Source organism: Arctopsyche grandis, chromosome 13, assembly GCF_051622035.1.
Source record: "Arctopsyche grandis isolate Sample6627 chromosome 13, ASM5162203v2, whole genome shotgun sequence".
Taxonomy (NCBI): Eukaryota; Metazoa; Arthropoda; class Insecta; order Trichoptera; family Hydropsychidae; genus Arctopsyche; species Arctopsyche grandis.
In genome coordinates, this window is record NC_135367.1 from 3,334,349 (window position 1) to 3,349,635 (window position 15,287).

The window sequence follows — 15,287 nt, forward strand, 5'->3', positions numbered from 1 at the left end:
TAATTTGTTAGTAAAATAGTATTTTTGATATATGGTATTATATGATGATATTTGCAATGAACAGGTTCGATGCGTTTTTGTTAAGTCAAACAATTACTGAATATTTGGTAGAACATGGGAAGAAAATGGAGACAGGGAAGATTGCGGAAAAAATGAAGTTTTTCATATTTTAACTGAATAAGTTGAAATGTATTCGATTGTTATAAACATTTAACACTCATAATACAACATAGAAAAGCCTTGTAAAATATGAAAGATTGTCTGCCTATTTCGTCGTTTTAAAAGCGACAATCTCCAAGAGCGTTGCTGCCGATTAAATATCTGTGGAATTTCCGTGTAACCTAGATGACATTTTTTTAGTTCAGATCTACATAGATCTGAACTAAAAAAATGAAAAAAATTATAAAGTATTATAATTTTTTTCTTATAAAATTATGCAGTATTTTGCTTCAAAAGAACTGTTGAAGCAAAATACTGCACTGAGCAATGGATTAAAAATAGCAATAATTTAATTTTTGGGGACTCATTTTGATTTCTCTTCTGAAAGAGTTACAAATGATCTGAAGAAAATAAATGCTTAAGTTGATTTATCAATTTTTATTTCAACCTTTTGTTTTTTTTATATAATCATATGTATAAAAACCTTTTGAATTTAATAATAAATGATGTCAATATAAAATGAATGATTTACAAGGATATTTTTATATCAAGATATAACATAATGACATAATATTAACTTTTTATTTACCGGTACGCCGGTAATGACTCATATTTTTGTTCCGATTTACCGGTAATTTGCATGTCCTTTTTATGATGTGTGTTTTAGGCTGTCTTTTAGACCAAACGATTGATGAAAGTGTGGTTTTAATCCAGTATGAATTTTTCTGTGCTTTGTACGGGAGTATTTGGTAGCGAACCATTTTAAGCAAATGTCACATTGTTATTTTATTTTATTTTTTTATTTTACATATATACCAGGAAGGCCTTACAGGAAAATCCCAATGCGCCTTCCTGGCCAATTACAAATACAAATGCAGCATTTTTTTATTATAAGTCGTTGAATTGCGAGACACTGAAAAAACTCGCAAATTAACGAGACATCTATGAATTGTACATAAATTTTTATTGTACATCCATCAAATTTCAAATAGCGGTGACATAGTAGGTAGGAAGGATTTTTAGCCAATTTTTTTTCCGGGAACCGTTTCAACAATGAAATCAGAGAAAATTGGCAAACTCTGATAGGAAACGATCAACCTGGAGTCACAAATCCAGGTCTGACCAACAGCATACTCTGAAAAATTCATTTTCATTCAGGGATAGAACCCGGCACCTTCTTGACGTTAAGCAGAAGCTTAACGTCCGAGCTATGCTGCTGGCTATGGTTTTTCTCTAGCATGAGATTTTTTGTGTGTTGTAAGGTAAGATTTATTATTGAACGCTTTCGAACAAATATCACATTGGTATGGTCTTTCACCACTTTGAGTTCTGATGTGTGTCGCAAGGCTGGATTTTAGACGAAACGAATTTAAACAAATTTCACATATGTGTGGTTTTAATCCGGTATGTATTTTGATGTGCTTTGTAAGGGCATGTTTAGTAGCGAACGATTTTAAGGAAATGTCACATTGGTATGGTTTTTCCCCGGAATGGGTTCTTTGGTGTATCGTGAGACTGGATGACTGACTAAACGATTTTAAACAAATTTTACATTTGTGTGGTTTTTCACCAGTATGAGTCAACATGTGCAATGCAAGATGAGATTTATTAGCAGACGATTTCAAGCAAATATCACATTGGTATGGTTTTATCTTACTTAGTATGAGATTTTACGTGTCTAACGATAGAAATTTTTCGAGCAAAGGATTTCATGCAAATATAACATTGGTATGGTTTTTCTCCAGTATGAGTTGGTCTGTGCGATGCAAGGTGAGATTTATTAGCGAAACATTTCAAGCAAGTATCACATTGATATGGTTTAAACATAGCATGAGATTTTAGGTGTCTAGAGCGAGAGTATTTGTCAGAAAAGAATTTCAGGCAAATATCACACCGGTATAGTTTTTCTCCATGAGTTTTTTTGTGTCTTGTAAGTTGAGATTTTTGCGAAAACGATTTTAAACAAATGTCACATTGGTATGGTTTTTCTCCAGGATGAGTTCTCTGGTGTATCTTAAGACTGGATGACTGACTAAACGATTTTAAACAAATTTTACATTTGTGTGGTTTTTCACCAGTATGAGTCAACATGTGCAATGCAAGGTGAGATTTATTAGCAGATGATTTCAAGCAAATATCACATTGGTATGGTTTTAGCATAGTATGAGTTGTTTTGTGCAATGTAAATAGACATTTAATAGTGAACGATTTCAAGCAAATATCACATTCGTATGGTTTTATCTTAGTATGAGATCTTACGTGTCGAACGATAGAAATTTTTCGAGCAAAGGATTTCATGCAAATATCACATTGGTATGGTTTTTCCCCAGTATGAGTTGGTCTGTGCGATGCAAGGTGAGATTTATTAGCGAAACATTTCAAGCAAGTATCACATTGATATGGTTTAAACATAGCATGAGATTTTAGGTGTCTAGAGAGAGAGCATTTGTCAGAAAAGAATTTCAGGCAAATATCGCATCGGTATAGTTTTTCTCCGTGAGTTTTTTTGTGTCTTGTAAGTTGAGATTGATGTGAAAACGATTTTAAACAAATGTCACATTGGTATGGTTTTTCTCCAGTATGAGTTCTTTGGTGTCTCGTAAGACTGGATGACTGACTAAACGATTTAAAACAAATTTTACATTTATGTGGTTTTTCACCAGTGTGAGTTAATATGTGCAATGCAAGGTGAGATTTATTAGCATACGATTTCAAGCCAATATCACATTGATATGGTTTTATCTTAGTATGAGATTTTAGGTGTCTAACGATAGAAATTCTTCGAGCAAAGGATTTCATGCAAATATCACATTGGTATGGTTTTTCCCCAGTATGAGTTGGTCTGTGCGATGCAAGGTGAGATTTATTAGCGAAACATTTCAAGCAAGTATCACATTGATATGGTTTAAACATAGCATGAGATTTTAGGTGTCTAGAGAGAGAGCATTTGTCAGAAAAGAATTTCAGGCAAATATCACATCGGTATAGTTTTTCTCCATGAGTTTTTTTGTGTCTTGTAAGTTGAGATTTTTGCGAAAACGATTTTAAACAAATGTCACATTTTAGAAGTGTCTTTGCTTCGCATATCTGTAAAATTAAACGAATATTAATAATCGAAATGTGTGTAGTACCTTGATAAGGCCGCTAGATAATTTTACCTGTGAGTTTATATTTTCAGTTGAATGGATTTGGGGACTAGAATCGGTTTGTGCTGAAGTACTCAATTCCAATTCATTCAGCTCGTCATTAACGGTGGCGTTGCAGACGTTTCCTGGCGAACGAACATCAATCTCATTTTCCCATATTAAATCTTCCAGAAGAACTTCTTCCTGTTTGATATTCACAGACTCGTTTAACTTCATTTTCGAAATGTCGTCACTTTGAAGACAAACTTTTCGAAAATTGTTGAGCAATTCCAGATTGGTGTTACATGAACGACAAATAGTATCTGGCAATCCGTCACCTTTCTCGACCTGTAAATGAGAAAGGGAAAGGATGAATTCAGGTGGAAATAGGTACATACATATTTATATTCAGTCTCTATATTCTCATATCTACTCGTGTTATGCCTAGTTATCTCTCCATTGCGGTTACGGTAAAAAATCATGATACCGCTACCATAAGTTTGTATTAATTTAAATTAAACACGTGAATCAGACACATGTGTATCGATATAAAGGGTGAACGACCTGCAGCTGACAGTAGGACGAAATGCGCTTCGCCAAAGGTTCGAGAGGATCTTCGTGGATGGAGACGAAGGCCTCGGCTGAAGCAGAGCACAAGCAAAGTCTGCATTGCATTGGGAACTCCATGTATTCCATTGTGCAAAACAGTAAGTAGCGATTGAGAAGTGTCAACATGGACAACACTGCTTTAGTCCAGCGTCGTTTGCTTAGTGACATTTGGTCTAAATCATATACATTTTTTTCATCTATAGTTGAATACGGGTTCGGTGATTATTAGTCAAATGTGAACCGGTCACAGGACAACCGGTCGCTCTAGATCGGTCACACGTGATCACCCGTCACACTAAAACTGGTCACACCCTAAAACTGGTCAGGAGAAAACTATAGATTTGACAGGACCAATACGAGTTCTAATTCATTATTACCCAAAAGACACTGTAGGGCGGTCTTTTAACAAAATATATTTCCAACGAAGAACAGCAAATAACGAATTAGTGGATAGAATTAGATCGATTGTTCTGTTTTGGTTGCAAAATATTTAGTAAAGGCGAATTTGCTTTGGTAAAAGCTGGTTCTAATGATTGGAGAGACATGACGGCTTTATTAAAGGGACACGAGGGAAACACCCATAATTTTGATTGCGAGTGATTTATAAAAAAAAGAGGCTTCCACAACTATATAAATTTATAATATATAATATAATATTTTCACCAGTTAAATAACGGGAATTTTTTTTAAATTATCGAGTTCTCAAAATATGAACCGGTTTTAAAGAAGCATGTAAAACGGGTAGTACAAAATCCACAAAAGACGCCTTCATTGGAGGAAATTCATTGATTGCTAAACCAACAAAGGAAAAATTTTTGGGAATGTTTAAAAATGCCATGTATTTTTAACGAAGGATATAGAAGCAGAAGAAGTTGAAATGGAGTTGCAATTGTTGTCTCGAAAAATTGAAGAAGGTAGTACAACCTAGAGGAACTCTTTCTTCTTATTTAATTATTATCATTTTGTAAGTAATTTTTTATTAAAAACAGAAGTTTTTTTAGAAAAGGCGCCAAAAATTGACGCACAAGAAAAGTATGACGCGCTAGCCCTGGGTTCACAGTATCCACGTTGTTTAATATATTTATTTATTTGGAAAATTTACAGTTTATTAAGTTACATAGATTGATAGTAAAAAAATATAATTATGTTAAGTAAACCATTAATAATTTTCACATATAGGTAAAAAAAAGAAAAGCTCAAACATTTAAAATAAGAAACAAAAATGATAATAGAATATTATGAATTTTAATAAAAAATACTTAACCTACAAAAATGGAATATTTAAATTCTTTAGAACACTGTCAAGTATAAACACGTAAATTTTTCCCACAAAAAAATGCTAACTCCCAAATATATTTTGTTTTATTGTTTGTCTTACTTTGAAAGATATTTATAAAACTCATTTATCCTACGAAACAAATCGTTGAATAGGATTGCCTTTTCACGATATAATTTTCAATCTTATTTATTTGTTTTTTATTATTTAAATTTCTTACTTAATTTTTAATTATTTTTTTATTATGATTTTTGTTATTCTTGATTTATATTTTCTTATATTTGTATTATAACCAGTGACGCTTTGGGGCTACCTGTCAAGTCTCTATGTGCAAATGGGTTCGGTGATTACTAGTCAAATGTGAACCACCCGTCACACTAGAAATCACCCGTCACACTAAAACTGGTCACACCCAAAAATCGGTCACGAGAAAACTGGTTGACCGATTTTAGGGTGTGACCAGTTTTAGAGTGTGACCGATCTAGAGCGACCGGTTGTCCTGTGACTGGTTCACATATGACTAGTAGTCCGTTTACCAATCAAATTTATAATACACCCCCCCCCCCCCCAAAAGTCATTCCTTAATGGACAAAAATTTTGCCCCCCCCCCCTGGTAAAAGCTGAAATGACGACCCTGCTTAATACCGCAATCATCAAGGAAGTAGCTGCTAATTGGTTATAGGAGGCGTCTGGTGTGCTGAAGTAGAAATCAATGAATAGGTTAAAAAGAAGCAGCCTTTTAATAAAATCCTATATAAAGGACGGTATCTCCAATGGGAGATATCATCCACACGATGAACCACCAATGAAACAAACTAATAAAAGTCGAAGACTGATATTAGTTAAAAAAAAAAAGACAAATACAACTATAACCTCAAAGAATTATTTTCAAATCAAAAATATACAATACTTAAAACTACCTGCGATAGGTATGGGTCGAGAAAAATTAAAACATTTGGCAATAATCGAAAATAAAATTGCCGAATTTCTCAATATTGATGTTTGGCGAAAAAATTTCACTAAAATAAAAGCCAAGCGAACTAATTTTCAGCTTATTTTTTTATAATTTAGTATACATATGTATTTACAAATTTTTGTTAGTTTATTTTTAGTATATTTTTCTTTTTGTCTTGTATTGTGCATTAAAATAAATTTTCTTTAAGGTGCCAAAGGCACCTTGCACACACGCGCAAGTCATAAATATAAGCCACTCTATAATTACATGATAAGCCAGAAATATTCGAAAATTAGCCCATTGGTTGGTGAGTGACTTAAATACTTTAAAATTTATAAAATCGGAGTCAGAGTCGCAAAAGTTCAGAATGAATTGATTTATGTAACAACTCGCAGATCTAGTTTTAATTTGGCTGAGGAGATTAATTATTATGAGATTCAATTGTTTATAACAGAAACTTTTCGAGCAAATAGCACAATGATATGGTTTTTCTCCAGTATGGATATTGTTGTGCACAACGATTTTAAACAAATTTCACATTTTTATGGTTTTAACAAAACATGAGATTTTATGTGTCTAGCAAGAGAACATTTCCGAGGAAAGAATTTCAAGCAAATATCACATTGGTATGGTTCTTCCCCAGCATGAGTTCTGATTAGGGCATGCATGACCGGATGTCCGTAAACCGGTTTACCTGTAATAAAATCCAAATTCCATTACGGAATTATCAGTAAATAATTTTGGAATTCCCAGTAATTTCAGTAAGTAAAAAAAATTATTTCTTGTTGAATAATATTTTTGATCTATGGTATTATATGATGTATTATACAAATAATTTGCGCAAAATAAATGTTTTGTTGTTTTATGAATTTTTATTTCAACATTTTGTTTTTTTATATAATCATACGTATATAAAAACCTTTTGAATTGAATAATAAATGATGTCAATGTAGAAGGAATGCTTTACAAGAATATTTTTATATCAAAATATAATGCCAAATTATAAACATTTTGCTACTTAAAAAATTGTGGATAAATTAACGCTACACCGGTAATGACTCATATTTTTTAAACCTATTTACCGGTAATCCCATTTTCCGGTAATTTGCATACCCTATTTCTGATGTGTGCCTTAAGGCTGGATTTTAGACCAAACGATTTTAAACAAATTTCACATTTGTGTGGTTTTAATCCAGTGTGAATTTTTCTGTGCTTTGTAAGGGAACATTTAGTAGAGTAAAATTTTAAGCAAATGTCACATTGGAATGGTTTTTCCCCGGTATGAGATCTTTGGTGTATTTTAAGACTAGATGACTGACTAAACGATTTTAAACAAATTTTACATTTGTGTGGTTTTAATCCATTATGAATTTTTATGTGCTTTGTAAGGTTATTTTTAGTAGCGATCCATTTTAAACAAATGTCACATTGGTATGGTTTTTCCCCAGTATGAGTTTTTTGGTGTATCTTAAGACTGGATGACTGACTAAACGATTTTAAACAAATTTTACATTTGTGTGGTTTTACACCAGTATGAGTTAATATGTGCAATGCAAGGTTAGATTTAATAACAGACGATTTCAAGCAAATATCACATTGGTAAGGTTTTTCGCCACTATGACTTCTCATGTGTGTCGCAAGTATGGATTTCACACTAAACATTTTTAAACAAATGTCACATTTGTGTGGTTTCAATCCAGTATGAATTTTTTTGTGTTTTGTAAGGCAAGATTTTTGCGAAAACGATTTTAAACATATTTCACATTTAAAAAGGGTCTTTACTCCACATATCTGCAAAAATCAAACGTATGTTAATAATTTAAATGTGTGTAATATCTTGATAAGGCCGCTAGATAATTTTACCTGTGAGTTTATATTTTCAATTGAATGTATTTGGGGACTAGAATCGGTTCGCGCTGAAGTACTCAATTCCCATTCTTTCAGCTCGTCATTAACGGTGGCGTTGCAGACGTTTCCTGGCGAACGAACATCAATCTCATTTTCCCATATTAAATCTTCCAGAAGAACTTCTTCGTGTTTGATATTCACAGACTCTTTTAACTTCATTTTCGAAATTTCTTCACTTTGAAGACAAACTTTTCGAAAACTGATGAGCAATTCCAGATTGGTGTTACATGAACGACAAATAGTATCTGGCAATCCGTCACCTTTCTCGACCTGCAAATGAAAAAGGAAGATGAATTCAGGTGGAAATAGGTACACAGATATTTATATTCATTCTCTATATTCTAATATCTACTCGTTTTATGCCTAGTTAGAATATTTCCACAGCGGTTACGGTGAAAAATCATGAAACCGCTACCATACGTTTGTATAAATTTTCATTAAACATAAGGGCTTCAATATAAAGGGTGAACGACCTGCAGCTGACAGCAGGACGAAATGCGCTTCGCCAAAGGTTCGAGAGGATTTCCATGGATGGAGACGAAAGCTTCGGCTGGAGCAGAGCACAAGCAAAGTCTGCACTGCATTGGGAACTCCATGAACTCCATTGCGTAAAACAATAAGTAGCGATTGATGTCAATTGAGAACTGTCAAATACCAAAATTGACAACACTCGTTTTAGCTTAGCATCAGTTGCTTAGTGACATTTGGTCTAAATCTAATATACATTTTTACGACATTGAAAGGTCGATAGATCGGAAAACAAAGATCGAAAATAGAAAGATCAAAAAGAATGTATGGATGGTAAACGGTACTATATATAATATATATTTATGGTATATGTACATATATATAATTTATATCATTGCCATGCGGTGAAATTATCTCTCTTTTTGTCGTAGAACCTTGCTTAATGTGCGTGGGCAGGTACGGGATGAAAAGCCTGTTCCTCTCGTATCCTGCTCGCGCAAATTGCGTGAGGCTGTACGAAGGGGATAGAGAGAGTTTTACCGCACGCCACTGATATAGTATATATAAATAATATCCGCTTTTCATATGTATTCGACCTTTCGATGCGGTGACGGTCACCGACATTTTTACATACCTCTTCTTAGCTTGCAAACGATTTGGTCGTGTGACGAAGTTTGGGTTTGTGGCGGCTCGCTTATACGACATGGTCGAGTTTGGTTGCCTTCCTGCGAGTGGGAACCAACTCGGCTGGGTTCGGAGAGCCACTACTCACTCTGCCTTTAGCTGTCATATAATAAACACGTGCACTAACATGCCAGTCGTCTCATTCTTTCATTCCCCATAGGTTCTTATTCGATCGTTTTCAAACGTTGCCATTTTGGTCATCATTCATCTATAGTTGAATACGATGCATCTAACCGCATCTTCGGCAAATTTAGTCGGCGTGTTAATGCGTCAAATAGGTATAAATGTACGGGGCGGGTCATTCACAATGCAGTTTGACATCTGTTATACAGTTGTGGCGGCTCGCTATACGACATGGTCGAGTTTGGTCACCTTCCTGCGAGTTGGGACCAACTCGGCTGTGTTCAGAGTGGCTACCTCTCTCTGTCTTCAGGTATCGTAATAAAAGCACGTGCATTAACATGCCAGTCGTCTCATTCGTTCACCCCATAGTCATATCTAGTATAGTAAAATTCTCGGTAATAATCTTTTGGAGAATATTCTCCAATCCGAGAATTTTCGAGAATATTCTTTTTTAGAGCATCTGGAGGGCTTTTATACTATTCAGTTGTAATTTAAAAAAATGGATAAATTCATGTGAACGGTAAGATGAGGGAAGACACGTATAAAATTAATTAACTAATGCAATACATATGTACATAAGAGTAAAATAGAAAATTTTATGGTTTGCTTTCCGGAGCTATGGTACACCTGAAAATCATAAAAATAGTTATGCCGCGGTAAAAATCAGAATTGTCAAAGACATAGTTTTACAGAGATTCAAATCATATGATGCCATTTCCCTCACTGATTCAACGTGTACTGATATGGAGACATATTATGAAAATAAATATTTATGTAGAATAATCATATGGATGAACAAATATATGCAATCTTTATTTTCAATCTGAGGTTGAAAAAGCTAAGTATTCAAAAAAGAACAAAATTATTAAAATGAAATACAATATATTCCAAGTACCGAGTTAAAAACATGCCAACAAGATGTAAAAGGTCGATATAACTCTTAGGTATTGCACTTGTGAAAAGGGCCAATTTGGTAATATGTGCAAACACCAAACGGGTGTATATGTTTTATATTTATATAAAAAATAAATAAATAGAAAACACTTTAGAAGAATGATATTTAATGACCAAATTATGTTTGAATGAGTGAAGATATGTCTGAAAAGAACTCTTAGAATCCATAAAAAAAACTAATATATCAATTAAAACTATACCCATTCATTATAATGAAAGACAATTTTAATATATAATACATTTTATTTTACATATACATACGGCCGCAAGGACCATTGAACCATAATACAATAGAACATTAAAAGAAAAAATAGGAGTTTTAAAACAACAAACAATGAAGTTACACCAAGTGAATAAATAAATGACTTAAAACAATAAAATAAAATTCATTTAGCATTTGTACAAATTGGAAAAATGATAATGCAACAAATTTTTAACGTTACGTTTACTGATATTAAAAAAATCAAATTGGCTAAATTGTTTTTTTTTTATTACATTTTTGGAAAGAACATACATGTACATAGAATAAAAAAAAATAATACAAAAATCACAATGGAGTCACATAATCAGTTATAATACTTTCTCACTGTTTATTTGTAATTTTATTGTTAAGAAATTTATAAAATTAATTTTAAAAATAACAAACACGCATCTCTTCGATAAAACGATATTTTCAAATCGCATAACATAACACACGTAGGTATATTGTGACATATACACATCTTTAACAAAAAAAAAGGGTGCACCCTTTTAAAAGAAGAAATGTCATAAACGAGATTTCGGGTTCAAAAGTCGTAAAAACAAAATAGGCATGAAGAAAAAATAATTAATTATGATATGGTACAAAACATTTGTCATGCAATGGAATTTCACAGTTATTACAAGCGGAAACCGTTTTATTTTTACAGTGTGCACAATTTCTCCTTTTCTGTTTGAACAAAATCAAATGTCTTCCAACTTCCTTTTAATTTTGTTTAACTTTGCTGGCTCTGAATGGGCCCGAATTTTTTCGTTTTTGACCATAGCTCTTGCACAACGTCTCTGTTACCTGTCTCATAAATTCTAATTTAAGTTTGCAACCAAAACTTTTGCTAAGAATCCAAGCGTTATTCACAGCTACATCGATGTTCCAAAACAGAATAGGCATATACCATTTTTTCCCTCTAATACTTATGTTATAGTTAGAAATATGGTTATCCATTTGATCAACTCCACCCATATATTTATACTAAATGGTTGATTGATTTCCACCATACTTTTTTTCTTTAACCGAATATCTCGCAACCTTTTTCAATGGCTCAGCACCAAATTGATTTGAAATCACTGTAACGACGTTGTCGTCCATCCATTTTACAGCTATCAATTTATTTTTTTTGTCAATGATCAAATGTTCCTCTGCACTTTTTTTTCATTAAATTGTTGGATATAATAGTACACTTATCGGTTCTACTTTCACGGACAGTACCAGTGCCACCAATGCCATCTTCTTCCTCTTCAACCACTCTGTTGAACGAAATTTCCACGTGTGTATTGAGTTGATTGTGATTTAGTCGATTGGCATCGAATATTTCCTCATCGGCGGAATCTTCGTCAGTCTCTGCACCAGTTTCCAAGGGTGGTAATATGTATGTATATGGAATCCGGAAGTTGAGACTCGTCCCAATTATCAATTTCTTCCAGTATCTCTGCAGTATTAAAATTGCATTCTCTGGAAAAAAATATGTGTCATTATCCCTAATGGTCATATATGACTCCGTCGACTTTGATTTTTTTTTCCAGGAATATGAGATATGTAAACGCAATTTCTCATATTCATATTATACAATAAGTCCTACTGTATTAGAAACATAAAGATAAATAAGAAATATGTAAAAATAAAAAACTTACTTATGTTTTCTCTTCGACATATCTGCATCTCGAAAAACGTTCGATGTTGTTCCCTCAAAACTCCAAAAGGAACTGATTTAATTTCGTGTGACTTTCTTAAAATTCATCACCAACATCTAACCAAGCGTAACGAAAGGTTTTACGACCAGCCTGAGTGATCCCTTTATTTTACGACGCAAAAGTGTAAAATGCCGTGAACGACCGTTTCGGCTTACATCGTGTAAGTTCATAAACGACCGTTTGGGTTTAAATGGGTTAAAGAAATGTTACACTGGTATGGTTTTTTCCCGGTATGAGTTATTTGGTGTATCTTAAGACTGGATGACTGACTAAACGATTTTAAACAAATTTCACATTTGTGTGATTTTAATCCAGTGTGAATTTTCCTGTGCTTTGTAAGGGAATCTATTGTAGCGAACGATTTTAAACAAATATCACATTGGTATGGTTTTTGCCGGTTTACCTGTAATAAATCCAAATTCCATTACGGAATTACCAGTAAATAATTTTGGAATTCCCAGTAATTTCAGTAAATAAAAAAAATTATTTCTTGTTGAATAATATTTTTGATCTATGGTATTATACAAATAATTTGCGCAAAATAAATGTTTTGTTGTTTTATGAATTTTTATTTCAACATTTTGTTTTTTTATATAATCATACGTATAATAAAAACCTTTTGAATTGAATAATAAATGATGTCAATGTAGAATGAATGCTTTACAAGAATATTTTATATCAAAATATAATGCCATAATATAAACATTTTGGTACTTAAATTGTCGATAAATTACCGCTACACCAGTAATGACTCATATTTTTTAAACCTATTTACGGGTAATACCATTTTCCCGTAATTTGCATACCCTATTTCTGATGTGTGTCTTAAGGCTGGATTTTAGACCAAACGATTTTAAACAAATTTCACATTTGTGTGGTTTTAATCCAGTATGAATTTTTCTGTGGTTTGTAAGGGTATCTGCAGTAGCGAACGATTTTAAACAAATGTCACACTGGTATGGTTTTTCCCCGGTATGAGTTCTTTGGTGTATTTTAAGACTAGATGACTGACTAAACGATTTTAAACAAATTTTACATTTGTGTGGTTTTAATCCAGTATGAATTTTTCTGTGCTTTGTAAGGTTATTTTTAGTAGCGATCCATTTTAAACAAATGTCACATTGGTATGGTTTTTCCCCAGTATGAGTTCTTTGGTGTATCTTAAGACTGGATGACTGACTAAACGATTTTAAACAAATTTTACATTTGTGCGGTTTTACACCAGTATGAGTTAATATGTGCAATGCAAGGTTAGATTTACTAGCAGACGATTTCAAGCAAATATCACATTGGTAAGGTTTTTCGCCACTATGACTTCTCATGTGTGTCGCAAGGATGGATTTCAGACCAAACATTTTTAAACAAATTTTACATTTGTGTGGTTTCAATCCAGTATGAATTTTTTTGTGTTTTGAAAGGTTAGTTTTGTGCGAAAACGATTTTAAACAAATGTCACATTTAAAAAGGGTCTTTGTTCCACATATCTGCAAAAATAAAACGAATGTTAATAATTGAAATGTGTGTAGGATCTTGATAAGGCCGCTAGATAATTTTACCCGTGAGTTAATATTTTCAATTGAATGGATTTGGGGACTAGAATCGGTTCGTGCTGAAGTACTCAATTCCCATTCATTCAGCTCGTCATTAACGGTGGCGTTGCAGACATTTCCTGGTGAACGAACATCAATCTCATTTTCCCATATTAAATCTTCCAGAAGAACTTCTTCGTGTTTGATATTCACAGACTCTTTTAACTTAATTTTCGAAATTTCTTCACTTTGAAGACAAACTTTTCGAAAACTGATGAGCAATTCCAGATTGGTGTTACATGAACGACAAATAGTATCTGGCAATCCGTCACCTTTCTCGACCTGCAAATGAAAAAGGAAAATGAATTCAGGTGGAAATAGGTACACAGATATTTATATTCATTCTCTATATTCTAATATCTACTCGTTTTATGCCTAGTTAGAATCTTTCCACAGCGGTTACGGTGAAAAATCATGAAACCGCTACCATACGTTTGTATAAATTTTCATTAAACACGTGAATAAGACTTAAGGGCTTCAATATAAAGGGTGAACGACCTGCAGCTGACAGCAGGACGAAATGCGCTTCGCCAAAGGTTCGAGAGGATATCCATGGATGGAGACGAAAGCTTCGGCTGGAGCAGAGCACAAGCAAAGTCTGCACTGCATTGGGAACTCCATGAACTCCATTGCGTAAAACAATAAGTAGCGATTGATGTCAATTGAGAACTGTCAAATGCCAAAATTGACAACACTCGTTTTAGCTTAGCATCAGTTGCTTAGTGACATTTGGTCTAAATCTAATATACATTTTTACGACATCGAAAGGTCGAAAGATCGGAAAGCAAAGATCGAAAATAGAAAGATCAAAAAGAATGTATGGATGGTAAACGGTACTATATATAATATATATTTATGGTATATGTACATATATATAATTTATATCATTGCCATGCGGTGAAATTATCTCTTTTTTTGTCGTAAACTTGCTTAATGTGGGTGGGCAGGTACGGGATGAAAAGCCTGTTCCTCTCGTATCCTGCTCGCGCAAATTGCGCGAGGCTGTACGAAGGGGATAGAGAGAGTTTTACCGCACGCCACTGATATAGTATATATAAATACTATCCGCTTTTCATATGTATTCGACCTTTCGATGCGGTGACGGTCACCGACATTTTTACATACCTCTTCTTAGCTTGCAAACGATTTGGACGAAGTTTGGGTTTGTGGCGGCTCGCTTATACGACATGGTCGAGTTTGGTTGCCTTCCTGCAAGTGGGAACCAACTCGGCTGGGTTCGGAGAGCCACTACTCACTCTGCCTTTAGCTGTCATATAATAAACACGTGCATTAACATGCCAGTCGTCTCATTCGTTCATCCCCATAGTCATATCTAGTATAGTAAAATTATCGGTAATAATCTTTTGGAGAATATTCTCCAATCCGAGAATTTTCGAGAATATTCTTTTTTAGAGCATCTGGAGGGCTTTTATACTATTCAGTTGTAATTTCAAAAAATGGATAAATTCATGTGAACGGTAAGACGAGGG

The 15,287-nt window shown here is 33.5% G+C and overlaps 3 protein-coding genes across 5 annotated transcripts; all 3 read right to left on the minus strand.

The window, feature by feature from the left end:
* Positions 1–585: 585 nt before the first annotated feature.
* On the minus strand, positions 586–4,245 carry LOC143921451 (uncharacterized). 2 transcript variants are annotated; one of them, XM_077444767.1, is made up of 3 exons: positions 3,849–4,245; positions 3,318–3,632; positions 586–3,246 (listed from the first exon to the last, which is right to left on the minus strand). In XM_077444767.1, exons 1-3 carry the CDS (start codon positions 4,059–4,061, stop codon positions 1,813–1,815), a joined length of 1,962 nt encoding a protein of 653 aa, XP_077300893.1. In that variant the 5' UTR covers positions 4,062–4,245; the 3' UTR covers positions 586–1,812. The 2 variants fall into 2 exon arrangements, with proteins under 2 accessions (XP_077300893.1, XP_077300895.1); XM_077444769.1 differs by having other exon boundaries at positions 912–3,246; positions 3,718–4,156.
* Positions 4,246–5,892: 1,647 nt separating this feature from the next.
* LOC143921485 (uncharacterized) lies at positions 5,893–8,743 on the minus strand. The gene is made up of 3 exons (XM_077444813.1): positions 8,506–8,743; positions 7,988–8,302; positions 5,893–7,915 (listed from the first exon to the last, which is right to left on the minus strand). Exons 1-3 carry the CDS (start codon positions 8,635–8,637, stop codon positions 7,199–7,201), a joined length of 1,164 nt encoding a protein of 387 aa, XP_077300939.1. The 5' UTR covers positions 8,638–8,743; the 3' UTR covers positions 5,893–7,198.
* Positions 8,744–11,278: 2,535 nt separating this feature from the next.
* LOC143921486 (uncharacterized) lies at positions 11,279–15,064 on the minus strand. Of its 2 annotated transcripts, XM_077444816.1 has the most exons (4): positions 14,923–15,064; positions 14,296–14,466; positions 13,765–14,079; positions 11,643–13,692 (listed from the first exon to the last, which is right to left on the minus strand). In XM_077444816.1, exons 2-4 carry the CDS (start codon positions 14,425–14,427, stop codon positions 12,976–12,978), a joined length of 1,164 nt encoding a protein of 387 aa, XP_077300942.1. In that variant the 5' UTR covers positions 14,428–14,466; positions 14,923–15,064; the 3' UTR covers positions 11,643–12,975. The 2 variants fall into 2 exon arrangements, with proteins under 2 accessions (XP_077300941.1, XP_077300942.1); XM_077444815.1 differs by lacking the exon at positions 14,923–15,064 and having other exon boundaries at positions 11,279–13,692; positions 14,296–14,533.
* Between the last annotated feature and the right edge of the window lie 223 nt (positions 15,065–15,287).